Source organism: Prionailurus bengalensis, chromosome E1 (assembly GCF_016509475.1).
Source record: "Prionailurus bengalensis isolate Pbe53 chromosome E1, Fcat_Pben_1.1_paternal_pri, whole genome shotgun sequence".
NCBI classification, from domain to species: domain Eukaryota; kingdom Metazoa; phylum Chordata; class Mammalia; order Carnivora; family Felidae; genus Prionailurus; species Prionailurus bengalensis.
In genome coordinates this window covers 49,280,182-49,296,841 of record NC_057347.1, presented here as the reverse complement: position 1 = coordinate 49,296,841, position 16,660 = coordinate 49,280,182, and the positions used below count along the sequence as shown (strand labels likewise).

Here is a 16,660-nt window from a genome sequence, read left to right as displayed (position 1 = left end):
GACATTAAAAAGATTTTTTTTTAGTGTGAAACAATACTTGGGGCGCCTGGGTGGCTCAGTCGGTTAGGTGTCCAACTTCAGCTCAGTCATGATCTCAAGGTTTGTGAGTTCAAGTCCTACGTTGGGCTCTGTGCTGACAGCCCGGAGGCTGGAGACTGCTTCGGATTCTGGGTGTCCCTCTCTCTCTGCCCCTCCCCAACTCATGCTCTGTCTCTCTCTCTCAGAAATAAAATAAACATTAAAAAATTTTTTTCTTAAGTAAAACAATGCCTCTCATGTCCCTGTCATTTTGTTTATTTGAGAAACAAAAAAAATATGGTATGAATGTTAACATATAATGGGTTTATTATTTTTAATGAATTAGTAAATGAATATTTTGAACTCTTCTCAGTTTTCATTTCTATCACACTAAATAATGACAGATATGACTCACATGAACACTAGCTCTTTGGGTCTTCAACAACTTTTTTTTTTTTTTTTTTTTTTTCAACGTTTATTTTTGGGACAGAGAGAGACAGAGCATGAACGGGGGAGGGGCAGAGAGAGAGGGAGACACAGAATCGGAAACAGGCTCCGGGCTCCGAGCCATCAGCCCAGAGCCCGACGCGGGGCTCGAACTCACGGACCGCGAGATCGTGACCTGGCTGAAGTCGGACGCTTAACCGACTGCGCCACCCAGGCGCCCCATGGTCTTCAACAACTTTTAAGGGTGTAAAGGGGGTCCCAAATCTCAAAAGCCACTAACATAGTTGATTGGTATTTGGTCACAATACTAGCTCCATTTGGACAATATCATTGTTCAAGAGAGACAAGAAAATGACACTTAGAAGGAGTGAATGGAAAGCTAATTTTCGTATGATGTTTTAATGACTGATTCTGTAAGTCAGTCAGTCGGCAAATATTCCATGAGCACCTATTATGTGGACAAGCATTGCTCTGGATGCTGGGAGAAGACACATAAGGCCCTGCTCTCACGGCGCCTGAGTGGCTCAGTCGGTTGAGCGTCTGACTCTTGATTTTGGCTCAGGTCATGATCCCGGGGTCATGGGATGGAGACCTGAGAGTTGGTCTCCACACTGAGTGCGGAGCCTGCTTTAGATTCTCCCTCTCTCCCTTGCTCATGTGCGTGCTCTCTCTCTCTCTCTAAAAATAAAGAAATAATTTAAAAAAGACTTTTCTTTAAAAAAAAAAAAAAAGACCCTGCTCTCATGGAGTTTACTTTCCAGATAGAGGAGATAGACAGTGAATATGTAAGCAAATAAACAAGGTAATTTTAGGTTGTGATAACCGTTTTAAAGAAAATACACAGGCTAATGTAATTAGAATCTCTGAGAACAGAAGGACTTGGCCTATGTAGGCGTGGGAAACTGCATTCCTGGGTCAAGGGGACCTAAGAATCTATACTATATTCATGGATTGGGAGAAAAGAAGAGTCGATGCACACAGTGGTGCAAAATAAGTGATTCCTGACCTTGGTATGGGATAAATCTGTTTTTAAAGACCAACTCTCCCACCATTCTCTAGAGTTGCTGAAGCAGGATTCTTTCAAGAGCTCAGGAGAAAGAGATCCTATCAGGAATGCCAACAGAAGGTAGTGTTGATGTGCTCTGGCATGAAAGACAGAGGCAGGCAGAGCATTCCAGAGAGTGAGGTCAGACAAGGGTCATCTGTAGATAGAGGCTGACTTAAACCTCCACATATGGGAACAGATGCCTACGGAGAAAGTGGAGAAAGAGGGCCTAGGAAATCGCCACTTTAAATATTTTCGGACATGTCTCGTCCACTTGGTATCTTTCCTAAAGGCTCTGAAACAGTCTCGGGAGCCAAACTTCTATATATAAAAAAAAAAAAAAAAAATTAGAAACCCACCAAAGGCTGTTTCTGACCTCAGAGAAATGATGAAAAGTCAAAGTCATACCCGGTTGAGACACGCAGCAGCGAAAACGCTCCGTCTCGTTTTTGGAAAACATGCCAGCTTCCCATTCCTCGTGCATATTTGCAACCAATAAGCAAAATCGCAGATCACGTACATAATAGGTGGCAAAATAAGCTGGTGGGTTCCGCGTTAGCCGGGGAGCACTTGCCAGTTCATGTTTCCATTTATAACAGAGGCTCTCACTCATCAGCAATGTGGGACGTGGAGCTGCTGAAGGCGGCTCAGCACAAGCACCAGCCTCCTTTCCGGTAGTGTTCCTAAAATTAAAGGAATACCAGGACATTCAGTCCAGCTCTTCGCCAACTGACACATTTTTCGTTACATCTTACCTCCTCTCATGGCCTCAACTATTACCTCGCCACCAATGATCCTGGATCTCTCTCTCTCTCTCTCTCTCTCTCTCGATCCCTTATAATGTACCCTATGCCCAGATATCAGCTGCCCCTGAAACACCCACAGGATCTTCCCAGTTTAAAGAAGCAAAGGGCTCCGGTTCCCAAAGGACCTTGTCCTTTGTGTCTTTAGTTACGTGATTAGCACTGTTCTCACCCTAACAAGAAACCTGCAGAATGGAGATGCCCCAGCTGAACGGAAGCTGGGGTGTAATCATGTCCTGGGGTACCTGAAGACCATGTCCCAGCATCAAGGGGTCTTAGCTAGGAGAATAAACGATAAGAATGGAAAGAACAGGGGCACCTGGGTGGCTCAATCGGTTAAGCGTCTGACTTCAGCTCAGGTCATGACCTCACACTCCGTGAGTTCGAGCCCCGTGTCGGGCTCTGGGCTGACAGCTCAGAGCCTGGAGCCTGCTTCGGATTCGGTGTCTCCCCCTCTCTCTGCCCCTCCCCTGCTCACGCTCTGTCTCTCTCTGTCTCAAAAATAAATAAAAACATTAAAAAAAATTTTTTTAAAAGAAAGAATGGAAAGAACAAGCCAGAAAGGGCAGCCCAGGGTCTGCCTCAGATCGTTCCCCTGAATTGGCCCCGCCCTGGACTCACATTTCAGCTGTATGGGTTGAAGCTGGACAAGTTTTCATACGCTACAAAGCTTTGTTGCCCACCTGCCAGAGCGTGACCCGGAATGGGTGTGGGAGCCTTGAAAATACAGCACGGCCTTGGTTCATTGCGAGCACTGGGGGACCCAACACTACTTGGATGTCCTAAGAGCTTGCAACTTTGCAGACATGGCATAAAATCTCAGTGTTTTTCACACCCACGGGGATGGCTATGGTGATCGTGAAAAATAGAAACAGCAAGTAACAAATGGTGAATCGGAGCCCTCGTTCATTGCTATGGGAATGTGAGATGGCTCAGCCTCCGTGGAAAACAGTTTTGCCAGTTCTTCAAAAGTTAAATATATAGAAAAAAATATACAGGGCACCTGGGTGGCTCAGTCGGTTCAGTGTCTGACTTCAGCTCAGGTCGTGATCTCACGCTTCGTGGGTTCGAGCCCTGCATCGGGCTCTGTGTTGACGGTGCAGAGCCTGCTTGGGATTCTCTCTCTCTGCCCTCTCCTGCGTGCACGCGCTCTCTCTCTCAATAATAAGTAAACTTAAAAATATATATATATAATCCGGAATTCCATTCCAAGATATACTGAACACAGGTACAATGGGAAGACGATCGAAAACAGGTCCTCAAATAATCGCGCACACGCACGTGTTCATAGTAGCACTGTTCACAAGAGCCAAGAGGTGGACACAACTCAAATGTCCACCCGCTGACAAATGGATAAATTAGTTGTGGTATATACATATAACGGAATATTATTCAGCCGTAAAAAGAAATGAAATACTGATACAGGCTACACCCTGGATGAGCCTTGGAAGCGTTATGCTAAGTAAAAGAAGCCAGACGCCAAAGATCACATACCGTAGAACCTCATTTCTATGAAGCATCCAGCATATTTTCAAAAAATATTTGGCAATATAGTCTCTCACCACTTTCACGGACCAGACATTGTGTTCCACTTGGTACGCAAGACGTTTTAGCGGGGCATGGTATCTCGGCCTTAGACTCAAAGAATATGATGGTAGGAAGTCGTTATTTTGTCCAGCTCTTCTTAAACTTTGATCTACAAAATCCTAGGGGCAGATAGATAAAGCTGTAGGTCAAGACCACCAGGTTCAGCCAGTCGATGTTCATTTTCTTCACTTGGTGCAGCAAGGGAAAACGTACACCAGATGAACCACGGTGGCTGTAGGAAGGGGGTTTTCATGTGGGGTTCTGGGTTTGTGCTGAGTGACTCTAAGGTGGGAAGGGCAGGGGATACAGGAATCGGGCCCGGACTGCCGGTGGCCGTGAAGTGGCGTGGTTTCATAACGGAGGAATGGAGCGAATCTGCGGAAGGTACTGATAAGAAAGAATTAGTCACTCAACGGTAGCTCCTTTGCAGTTGTGGTGTGGCCTTGGGAAAATCACTGCTTTCTGTTGGCTTTGGGCTCGCGTCATTTATGACTGTCGGGAACATCACAGTCTGCTTATCAGCGCTGACTTTCGTTTCTCGGGTCCCGCAAGAAGGTAGTGGGTATTGCGGGAAGAAAGAGATCTGTGTAAGCCTGGAAAGTCCTCGTTAAACAACGTGAAATAAACAATAAACTGGGGTTTGTGGAGTTTTTAAATGTGCTAAAGGGAACTGTGAATCTCCCAGGGCACCTTTTTTTAAAATGTTTTGTTTATTTTTTTTTTAATTTTTTTTTTCAACGTTTATTTATTTTTGGGACAGAGAGAGACAGAGCATGAACAGGGGAGGGGCAGAGAGAGAGGGAGACACAGAATTGGAAACAGGCTCCAGGCTCTGAGCCATCAGCCCAGAGCCCGACACGGGGCTCGAACTCACGGACCGCAAGATCGTGACCTGGTTGAAGTCGGACGCTTAACCGACTGCGCCACCCAGGCGCCCCTAAAATGTTTTGTTTATTTTTGAGAGAAAGAGAGTGAACAGGGAAGGTGCAGAGAGAGGGGCGGGGACAGAGGATCTGAAACGGGCTCCACGCTGTCAGCACAGAACCCGACGCAGGGCTCGAACTCACAAACTCTGAGATCATGATCTGAGCTGAACTCGGACGCTCAAGCGATTGAGCCGCCCAGGCGCCCCTCCCAAGACACCTTTAATTTGTTTTCAGCACAGCTGCCTGAGTGATTCTGTTCAAATACAAGTCCAAATATCCAGTGGCTCCTCGTCCCTCCTCCACATGCCCAAGCATGACCATTCCGACCTCTTTTCCTACGTATCTGCCCCTCTTCTCTCTCCTCCATCCACCCTTGCCTCCTCCATGTTCCTCCTGCCAGGAATGCTTTTCCCCCTCATGTTCCCTTCTCTCCTTCAGGTCTTTGTTCAAATGGAACCTTCCAGCGACACCTTCCCTTCCTACTCTTTATCAAGCCCTCCTCTCCCCAACACCTCCCACATCCCTTCCAACGGCTTTATTTTTCTCCTTGGCACTCATGGCCATCTGAGATACTCTCCATTCTGTTTTTTCTTGTCTCTGGTCTCTGTGCCCATACAAGCAGGGATTTTTATTTAATTTTCCCCATGGCGCATCCCCAGGACCCGCAACCATGGCGGGCACATAACAGGCACTGAATAAAAATGTGTCAAATGAATGCATGGGCAACCCCCTTCTAAACTTCTTCTGCAAGAGAGTGGTGAGCGAGGTGTCTGTATCTTCCATGTATAGACAGGAAAGAAGTTCTGGAAGAACACAGGAGAGCCTGGAACTCTTCTTCCACGGTTTGGTGATTAGCTCTCCGTGTCTCCTGAAGCCAGTCTTTCCTACAAGGTTGCCCTACCGGGCTGGAACTAAATACAGCAGGTCGCTAGATGGCACTGTTCACCAAGAATAGTGGGATTCTTAGCCGATAGCCTTTGAAATCACCTTTTCCCTAGAAGTGAAGAATTCCAAGGAATGGTTACCATTCTTCACACTCTCTCTCTAGCCAGGAGGAAACCCAGAGTCCCACGGCACCACTTACGAACTAGCCACCCTCGCCCATGAGCGCAGGTTAACTAACCCTTTACCTCGGAGCAAAAGAGGTTCTTAGATACTTCCAGTAGTACCCATGGCAAGCATAAGCAAAGCTTTGCCCCCCTTGAAAAGGTGCCCTGCCCCTTACACTTGGCCCGTGGCCCTCTTGGCATAAGCCTGTCTCTTTCCCTCCACCCTTGCCTCTCTGTCTCCTTAGAGAATGGAGTTCAGGTCACACTGCCAGTTCTGTTCCCAGCTTTGAGCAGTCTGAGAGGAAGCATGGAACACGGGGTGACCTGGAAATACAGTGGAAGGGACCGAGGGCAAATATATCTCCATCGCAAACAGCCCTAGGACCTTGAGCAACTTATCCAACATCTCTCAACCTTGGTTTACGCGGTTGTGCCATGGGGATAAAAATCCCTGGGACAGGACAGGTAATAAACCTTAAATGAGAAGAGGTATGAGCTTTCAAGCCAAGCTTTCTATAAAGCTTTGCTTTCCATTTCCAGATATCACCTATATTTATACTCTAAAACTTAAGCCAAGGCAGTTGGTTGACCTGATTAACACTTCTCTGCAATCCTGGCTGGTCTTAAGATGTCCCAGTGAGGGGCGCCTGGGTGGCCCAGTCGGTTAAGCGTCCGGCTTCAGCTCAGGTCACCATCTCGCGGTCCGTGAGTTTGAGCCCCGCGTCGGGCTCTGGGCTGATGGCTCAGAGCCTGGAGCCTGCTTCTGATTCTGTGTCTCCCTCTCTCTCTGCCCCTCCCCCGTTCATGCTCTGTCTCTCTCTGTCTCAAAAATAAATAAAACGTTTAAAAAAAAATTTTTTTAAAAGATGTCCCAGTGAACAAAAACTCCATGATGAACCTCCTCTCTGCATCGTCTTGACTAATAGATGGTTAGCTCAAGTTATGTCTGCAAATGCACACACAGAAAGCTACTGTCTTCGTGAACGTCAGCCGATCAGCAAGTATTTATGGACAACTTGTAATTTTGCCTCAGTGTTTTAAGAAGATTATTCTGGAAGCAGAAATAAGAGAGCTGGGAAAGAGAATGCGGTCAAAGACACTGCAGTTCACTCTTTAATGAAGTACCCTTGTTTCTTGCTCTTGAGAGGAAATATGGAAGTCGAGGACTATTGGAACGGCTGTTGGCTTTTTAATTGATAAAACCAGAAATAATGGTTCCATTTGGGGAGCAAAGGCACATAATGGGAACTGTTCATTCATGGCAGCCGTGCTTTACCACGCAGATTGTGCCAATGATTAGTAACAAAAAAGCCCAACTGTGCCTGCTGTTTAGCCACACCTCTGGCCGGACACTTCCTGTTTGCCAATCTGACGGGATCACCTGCTTTCCCAGAGATTACCCTACATTTCAACCCCTTACCTTCTACCCCAGATCGGCAGGACTGACTCCCTGAGCTTGCGACACATCACCCTTCCCTCTCCCTACCCCCCAAGTCTTACCTATTCTACACTGTCCCCAGAATCTCCCTCCTTTATTCTTTTCTCAAAGTACCACCATACACTTGTCTCTTCCGGTTCTACTCTTTCTCAGCTCACGTTCTGAGTGCTGAGACGCATCAGAAAAGGAAAAGGAGCTATTCCCTGTGGTTTGATCTTATAAAAACAGAATGGATTTTATGAAAAGAAGAAGTGGACAGGAGTGGTATTTGCTCACCTCGTACTCACTCTAATTATAGCCAGTTGGGTGTTATGGGCAACCATATTGGGTGACACGAGGGTTGCATCAGACAGGATGTCCCATTTCCAACTTCCCCTGTTCATGCCCTATGCATTCCCTAATCAGCATTTTAAAATTACAACCTGATTGCTGAACAAATAGGAAGTCTCCCCATTAGCTGAATTGTGGCCTGCAATTTTGTATATTACCAAGAACACTTGATTCCCAAGCTCAGCTTTATTCTTCCGGATTTTGCTGACTTACTGTTTCCCCAGAAGTAATGGACATTTTGTTTGAGAAAAGATAGACATTTAGGAAATTTCAATTGGAAGAAAGGCAAAAAGCTGAAATCTTGTTTTTCCTGCGGTAAAGTGTCATATTCCCCTCTTCCTCCAGATAGCCTCGGCTCCTGTTATGTAGTGTTGAAATTTCCGTTCCAAGAATGTGGAAGGATTAGGATGCCATAAACCCAGGGTTTAAATCAGGAGTGTCCTCAGGGCGCCGGGGTGGCTCAGTCGGTTAAGCGTCCGACTCTTTTTCTGCTCTGGTCATGATCTCACGGTTTGTGAGATCGAGCCCCGAGCCCAGCTCTGTGCCGACAGTGTGCCCAGCCTGCTTAGGATTCTCTCTCCCTCTCTCTCTGTCCCCGCCTCTCTCTCTGCCCCTCTCCGGCTCACGTGCGCACGTGCACGCTCTCTCTCCCCCACAAAATAAATAAACTTAAAAAAAATAAATAAATCAGGAGTTTCCTCTCCCACGGAACCTAGAACTAGGACTCAGAAAAAGAAAAATCAGCCTGATATTAAAGGAATCCAACACCTTCAAATCTATTTGCAGCCTTTTCTTTAGATGTTTATGCCAGTAAATTTCTGGGAATTATGCCTCACACAGAGGTCACACACTGGACCTCCACAAACCACATCCAGCCAGCTCGTATATTTAATTTGGCCTTCACACTGTTTTTTAAAAATAAGAATTGGTCAACAACCTTTTAAATTTTTACATAAAATATAGGTTTATATAAAATAAATAGTTATGTTAAATTTATTTATATAAAAATACAGATTTCTGTATCGTCTTGGGAAAAAACAAAACCGGATGAGGCAGCCCTGGAATGTTATTTCCACATGGGTAGTGGTGGATGGTGGACCATTAACTCAGTGGGAAACATACAAGGGGGATCATTCACGAAGGGTGGGGCTGGAAAGATGATCAGTTTCCTCCCGGAGGTACATCTCTAGGCTTGAACTGGAATTCCAATGAGCATTCAGTTCACCTCACTCCCTAAATACCCGCCCAAATATCTGGTTTCTGAAAGCAGCACCACGAGCTTCCACTTTCCCAACGGCGATCCTAACTACGGAATCAGCGTGGACGTTTCCCTCTTCTTCTCTGCTATACCACCCCTCCCCCATCAGCTACTATCTGTGGTTTATTCTCCCCAAACTTTACTGGGCAATAAGATAGCTACCAGCCGCATGGGCGCTTAAAAGGTGGCTAGGTTAAATGGAGATATGCTCTAAGTGAAAAAGATACATTGGATTTTAAATACCTACACTAAAAAAATAGTACTTTAAACTAGCTGATTAAAATTAATTAGTTAAAACAATAAATAAACTAGCTGATTAATAGTTTCACATGGGCGACCCATTAAAATGAGATTTTTGACATATTGTGTTAAAGATATTATTAAAATTAATTTACTTAGCTCTTTTTATCTTTTCAAATGTGGCTTCTAGAAAATGTTAAATTACATATGGGGTTCACATCTGTGGTTGACATTACCTTTCTTTCTTTCTTTCTTTCTTTCTTTCTTTCTTTGGTTTGTTACCTTTCTATGGGACAACACTGCCTCAAAATAGCTCTTCATGTGACATGTTAGTGGTGCTAATTATAGCCACAATGGCAATCATATTACAATACATGAATGTCAAATCAACATGCTATACACCTTCAGTTTACACAATGTTATATGTCAAATATATTTCAACAGAAAAAAAAATTTCGCTTGGGTTTGTCTTCAACTTTCCAGCCTTGCTGCCAGGCAATAGTTCGCATCTCATATCCCTTTACTCCTAGAATTTCACATTGGCCGAGCCTTTTTCCCCTTCTAATCTGTTCTGCACACCCTGGCCAAGTTTATCTGCCTAAAACACGGCTTTTATCATGAAACGCTCCTACTCAAACACTAACACCAGCTCCCAACTCTAGCCTATAAAGTCCGAACTGTTGAGAATAACAACTTGCACTTTACAAACCGAATTTATTCTGTCCTTTATTGAATTTTCCAAACAACGGAGCACCTAGCCTACCAGATTCCTGGTTTTCTAAATGCCTGAGCTGGGGGTGGTGAGAAGCACTTTTGATCTTAGAGGTTACAAAGATGATGCAGTTAAAGCATCCAAACAGAAGCTCTTTTCGCTTACAATAGTTTCTACAACACCTCACAATCGACTGAAGAGCATCCGCGGATCTATGAGCTAAACTATTTTAACATCAGTTGAGAGAAAGAATAATAGCGTGAACTGAACAAACTGTTACATTTGCATTTTGGAAAACCCAAACTGGATATGCAACTAGAAAAGCTTAAATGAAATAATGCGCTTCACTCATCCATTATAGGTCCAAGCTCCCAAAGTGTGTGTGTGTGTGTGTGTGTGTGTGTGTGCGCGCGCGCACGCACATACACACACGTATATATAGCTTTGTCACAAAATAAATTTTAATAATGCCAATTTGAAATACTGTGGTATAACAAAATGCCATCTCAACTTGAAAAGCACGAATTAAAAATCCATCAGGAATTATATAAATCCAAAGCCAGCAGAGCTACTGATTTATAAAGTGTGTTGGGTATTCTACACGGCAACTTGAATTTAGCTTGGGAAGAGAGACTTGTCAGGATTTATCTCAAATATGTGAGTTTTGAATTGTGCCATCTTCAAGACCTCATCCCTTTCATCAAACACGCCACCTTATAGACATTTTCTTCCTTTCCCCCCCCCCCCCCCCAATTATAGATCAGATAGGTTTTGCCAAATTCCCTAGGAGAATTTCTTGGTGCACGAAGCTTGAGTTGAGACAAATCCACATTCTACCGTTTATTCTGTTACTTCAGACAGATTACTTAATTGTTCAGTTGCTCCTTATTAAAACTGGGCAGAAAGTATATATTCTTGTTTTATAGGAATTCTAAGAGATAACATACACGGTTAGCACAGCGCTGGGCATGTAGAAAGAGTTCTCAACAGCAGGGCAACCGTGAAGGTAACATGCGATCTGTCTGGCTTTTCTCAAAGCAGTTTGAAGACTCTGTAAAAGGGTGGGGCTTTGGCGTCTCACGCTACTAACCTCTGTAAGTTTAATAGACGGAGAGCTACATGCGACAGGGGTCTGGGTGGGGTGGGACGGAGCGCGTCCGCCCGCCCCCTCAGCCGCAGCTCCACCGCAGATGCCAGAAGGTGGCCACCAGGTCGGGCCTCAGTTGCACTGGTTCTTCCGGACTTCCGCTTCGCAGCCTCTGGCAATGAAAACACTACCACGTGGCCTGCAGCCTTGCGTCACCTTCCTTCGCCCAATGGAGAGCCGCGTCGCTGAGCTGGGGGCGGGTCGCTACCAGGGCGGTCCAGCCCACAGCTGTCGTCAATTGGCCAAGGGGGCGCGGCGGCGTGGACTCATAGCCAATGGCGGCCGAGGGTGGGGACCCCACCCCCTCGGCTGCCGGGTTTGGCTCGGATGCGCCGGAGGATCTGGGCCGGGCGTGGGGGCGGAGCGAAGCGGGGACGGGGCGGAGCGAAGAAGGGCAGGGCGGGGCCAGGAGCGGAGGAGGGGCCGCGACCCGGCCCGCGGAGCCGGCGCCAGCGGGCTGCTGAGGTGGCTGTCGCCGGCTCGGAGCTGCGGCTTCCCCGGGCCGAGCCCCCGATGGAGGCCGAGGCCGCGGATGGCCCCCCGGGCGGGGTCGAGGCGGCGCTCAGCTGCTTCTCTTTCAACCAGGACTGCACGTAAGCCGCGGCACCTGCCCTGCGGGGAGCTGGGGGGCAGAAGTCGCGAGCAGGGGTCTTGTCCTGTCGGCCACTTGTAGCGGGAGTGGCGCGGGCCTGCGCCTCCAGAGGGCCGCGGCAGCGCGGCAGGGGCGGCTCCCGGCCCGCACGGTCTGGGTGGGCTCCCTCTTCCCCTGCGGGTGTTCGAGCGCCCCCACCCCCGCTGTGGGCTGAGGGCCAGGAGCGGCCGGCCGAGCACGAAGGGAGGGAGTTCGCGGGCGCAGTGGGGCTGAAGAAGGCTACGGATCCAGTGGGGGCAGAGGCTAGTGCCCGAGTGGGGGTCTCGGGAGGAGGGGCAGAGGCCAAAACAAAGGAGATGGGCGAGGAGGGGGAAGTTGCAAGTTGACCCTAGGCGAGGTTGTTGGGGCCCAGGAAGATGAGAGTACAGGAAAAACTTTCCCATTTGTCCTTGAGCATCTCAACGTGGCATCTGGGCAGGGCCTGGGACAAAGAGGCAGCCTATCCGTGCGGCCAGGCCAGCCCTCGTCCCAGCCCAGCTCGGGGCATCTCGCCTTTCCACCCCCTCTCACTGTGTTCACACAACCCCCTGGGCGAGGCAGAATCCTCTTCTCCGAGTCCCCGAGCCCTTTCCCGGGCCCCGGCTGCCTTCTCTGAGAAGCGCGAGCTCCACCCTGTTGCTTTTTGAGTGCACTTGTAATGTTTCACTTCGATGTGCACATTTGGACTTTGGCCAGAGAGTTAGAGGCTGAACCGTATTTCAGACCTCTCAAAGATTCAGTCCTTTACAAGTGAACGCCTGCTTCCTTACCTCTTTGCGTGGAATTGTTAGACGCCAGTCCTGGGGACCATATGGAATAATCTCTTGGGAATGTGCACCCCGAGCATCAAGCAGGGATGACTACTTTTCCAGGTTCCCACTTCCTGCTGTACCAGTTTCTGTCGTGTTCCTTGTTTGGAATCGGCTTCAGGCTTGTGCTTTGGCTGCCTGTGACTGGGCTGTGCTAATATTGAACATTCACTGGTGTAATTAAGGCCATCCTGTACCATAAGTAACTCTGGCTTCCATTCCCTTTGTGTTTCTGTTTAAAAACACCCTATGCCAAACAATATGCCTTTGTTTGAAAAAAAAAAAAAAAAGTATGTGTAATCGGGTAATTGGGTAGCTGGACGGCTTGGTTAGATGAGTGACTTTTAAGCCTTTTTTGACCACAGTCCACAATAAGAAATGCATGTTACAACATCCCCTGATACCCACATACATAGACTGTCTCCCAAAGGTGATTCATTAAATAGTGTTTACTCTTTCTATATAGTGTGATACCTTCTTTTAAAGCTGTTTGTGACTCATGAGCTGTTTTTAAGATCTCCTCATGGGTTGAGACCCGCAGTTTACAGAAATGATGGTGTAGATAAAATTCTGACATTTTGTAAGAAGCATTTTGCAAGAGAGGATGGCTGTTGAAATGCCAGAGTGTTTTCCTTCCCAACCGAACACAGGACAAGGAAAGGAGTCAGTTTGCTAGTTCACAGTAAATGTTCGAAATTCTGCTTTATAAACATTGTGTATCAGATTTTTTTTTTTTAAGTGGGGTTAGTTTTTACTCTGGGTGAGTCCCAGCTTTCTATGGCACTTGGGTAAGAATATTATTTTCAGAGCTGTTGGGTGCTTGGAAAGTTAATTTCCTTCGTCTCTATGGTCAGTTCTGTTTTCTTGGATGAAGGCTTTGCTGGACAGCTCTGTCTCACCTATAAATAAAAGTTTTTGTCAGAGTCAGTTGCTTTGAGCCACAGAGGATATGACATTGGATTTTAAAATAAGTCAAGCCCCTTACGTATGCATTTAGGAGTGTCAGTGTGTCTTTCTTTGTAAGTGCAGGCTGAGTTTGGAATCCAGTAGTGCAACTAACCTTTACGAGTCTTCTTTGATCATACTTCATGCGCGGCACTGTGCTAGGCACTGTGGGTACATTGTTTCATTTGACTGGCGGCACATATTTGTCCCAAGCTCTATTCCTGTGAGAGGTGATGAGAATTTATTTATTTTTTTCTGCAGGAAGCCCTTATGGATAAAAATAGGATTTTAGTCTGGATTCCTTGATTCAGCCTCCTTTGTGGCCATTGCTCAACATTTAAAACACAATAGTAACCACACTGCTATTTTTTCACGTATAAAATTCTTCAGGGAGCAGGCCTTCTGTTTGAATTTTTTTTTAATTTTTATTTTTTAAAGACTTTATTTTTAAGCAATCTCTACACCCAACGTGGGGCTAGCAGTCACGATCCCGAGATCAAGGGTCACACGCTCTACCGACTGAGCCAGCCAGGCATCCCTGAAAATTATTTTAAATTACCAAATCTTTCGGTTAATATCACAAGACTCTCATTACATTTTTCCCTTACTTACAAGCTTTAGAAACCTCAGTTGCCGCTAAACTTGTCTATATTTATGTGAAAAAGTCCATGTGAAGAAAGTTTAAAGACAGTAATCACTACAGGGCATATCAAAAAAGTTTTTTGAATCATAGAATAAAAAGGAGGTTTTTAAAGTGCAGGTGCCATTGACATATGCAGCATTATATTTGTTTCAAGTGTACAACCTATTGTGATTCAACATTTGTATACATTGGGAAATGATCTCCACGATAAGCCTACTAACCCATCTGTCAACCTACACAGTTAATGCAATATTACTTATTGTTTTTCCTGTGCTCCACGTTCGTCCCCATGATGTATTTACTTTATAACTGGACGTTTGTATTTCCTGATCTCCTTCACCAATTTCATATCCCCCCCCCCAAAAAAAAAACCCTGTCATCTGGCAACCACCAGTCTATTCTCTGTAACTATGAGTCTGGGTTTTGTTTTGTTTTGTCTTTCTTAGACTCCACGTATAAGTGAAATCATGTGATATTTGTCTTTCTCTGTCTGACTCCTTTCACTTAGCACAGTGCTCTCATCCATGTTGTCGCGAATGGCAAGATTTTGTTCTTTTTTTATGGCTGAGAAGTGGAGTGTGTGTGCGTGTGCACATGCCCATGTGCATGTGTGCACGCATGCCGTGTCTTCTTTATCCGTTCATCCACTGCTGGGCACTTGGGTCGTTTCCATATCTTGGCTGTTGTAAATAACGCGGCAATGAACATACGGGCGCATACATCTTTTCGAATTAGTGTTTTCAGTTTTTCTTCTGAAAGATACCCACAAGTATTTTTTGAGGAATCTTCATGCTGCTTTCTGGCGTGGCTGCCCCAGTTTGCATTCATACCCATAGTGCACGAAGATCACCTTTCCAACACATCCTCGCCGACACTTGCTATTTCTTATCTATCTATTTATTTATTTATTTGTTTATTTATTTTATTTATTTATTTTTGGGACAGAGAGAGACAGAGCATGAACGGGGGAGGGGCAGAGAGAGAGGGAGACACAGAATCGGAAACAGGCTCCAGGCTCTGAGCCATCAGCCCAGAGCCCCATGCGGGGCTCGAACCCACGAACCGCGAGATCGTGACCTGGCTGAAGTCGGACGCTTAACTGACTGCACCACCCAGGCGCCCCTCTTATCTTTTTAATAACAGCCATTCTTACAGGTGTAAGGTGGTATCTCATTGTGAATTGGATTTGCATCTCCCTGATGATCGGTGATGCCGAATGTCTTTTGATGAATCTGTTGGTTATCTGCACGGCTGCTTTAGAAAACTGTCAATTCAGATTCTTTTCCATTTTTAACCAGGTTGTTTTTTTGTTATTGAGTTACATGAATTATATATTTTCTTTATACCTACAAAGTTAATGCAGTATTATCTACTGTATTATATATTTATATATTTTTATAAATAAAAATATATTTATAAAAATATATTTAAAATATTTTATATGCACTTAATATATATTTACATATTTATTTTATATATTTATATATTTGTTTTATATTTTACTTACATAAAATATATTTATATGTATTTATTTTATGTATATTTATATACATTTAGTTTATATATATTTATTGTATCTATATTTTACATATTTATTACATATACTTCTATATATTTGTTTTACATATACTCAAAGATAATATGTGTTTTCTTATTTTATATTATACCATATACAGTATATATTTTGGATATTAACCCTTTAAGGGACATACAATTTGCAAATATTTTCTCGCATTCGGTGGGTTTTTTCATTTTGTTGATGGTTTCCTTTGCTGTGCAGAAGCTTTTTAGTTTGACGTAGTTCTTTTTTTTTTTTTTAATTTTTTTTTTTCAACGTTTATTTATTTTGGGGACAGAGAGAGACAGAGCATGAACGGGGGAGGGGCAGAGAGAGAGGGAGACACAGAATCGGAAACAGGCTCCAGGCTCTGAGCCGTCAGCCCAGAGCCCGACGCGGGGCTCGAACTCCCGGACCGCGAGATCGTGACCTGGCTGAAGTCGGACGCTTAACCCACTGCGCCACCCAGGCGCCCCTAGTTTGACGTAGTTCTACCTGTTTGTTTTTGCTTTTGTTTCCCTTGCCTCTGGAGTCAGAGCCAAAAAACATTGCTAAGACCCCTGTCAAGGAGCTTGCTGCCTATGTTTTCTTCTAGGAGTTTTATGGCTTCGGGTTTTCTGTTCAAGTCTTTAATCCATTTTGAGTTCATACTTGTATGCGGTATAAGACAGTAGCCCAGTTTCACTCTCTTGGCTGCGCGTGGCCGTGTGGTGAACTTGTAAGATGCCGGGGGCGCGCCTCTCGCCTCTCCAGGTGCCCTTGGTCATCACTGACGCTGCTCCAGCACCTGTCCCGCCCCTCAGGTCAGCCCCCCAGCAGGTGGAGGACTGCGGGACCCAAGCAACTACCTCCCTGATTGAAAGTTGACCGCAGCCTCCTCTCCCTGTGTCCCGGGGAACAACAAACGTTTGGGTAGAAAAAAAACAATTCCAGGGAAAACCACATGACCTCCTCTTTTTTATTTTTAGGCTGATGAAACAAGAGCCTCGGCCATCAGGCTCGCCCCAGTCAACTGCTTATATTAGTATATGCTTCCCTGTGCAGAATGGATCTCACCTTTTCAAAGACCTGCTT

General features: G+C 45.5%; 1 protein-coding gene and 1 long non-coding RNA gene across 5 annotated transcripts in view; one reads left to right on the top strand and one right to left on the bottom strand.

The window, feature by feature from the left end:
• Nucleotides 1–1,201: 1,201 nt before the first annotated feature.
• On the bottom strand, nt 1,202–11,319 carry LOC122485816. The gene is made up of 3 exons (XR_006297957.1): nt 10,944–11,319; nt 3,876–4,019; nt 1,202–2,193 (listed from the first exon to the last, which is right to left on the bottom strand). It is a non-coding gene; the product is annotated as an uncharacterized LOC122485816 (long non-coding RNA).
• An 80-nt stretch (nt 11,320–11,399) lies between these two features.
• WIPI1 (WD repeat domain, phosphoinositide interacting 1) overlaps nt 11,400–16,660 on the top strand; it is a 30,931-nt gene continuing 25,670 nt past the window's right edge. For 2 of the 4 annotated variants that reach the window (XM_043585098.1, XM_043585097.1), the window contains exon 1: nt 11,400–11,593. In XM_043585098.1, the coding sequence (XP_043441033.1) occupies nt 11,514–11,593 (80 nt within the window). In that variant the 5' untranslated portion in view covers nt 11,400–11,513. The remainder of the gene's footprint in view (nt 11,594–16,660) is intronic. The other 2 variants (XM_043585099.1, XM_043585101.1) reach the window with 2 other exon arrangements.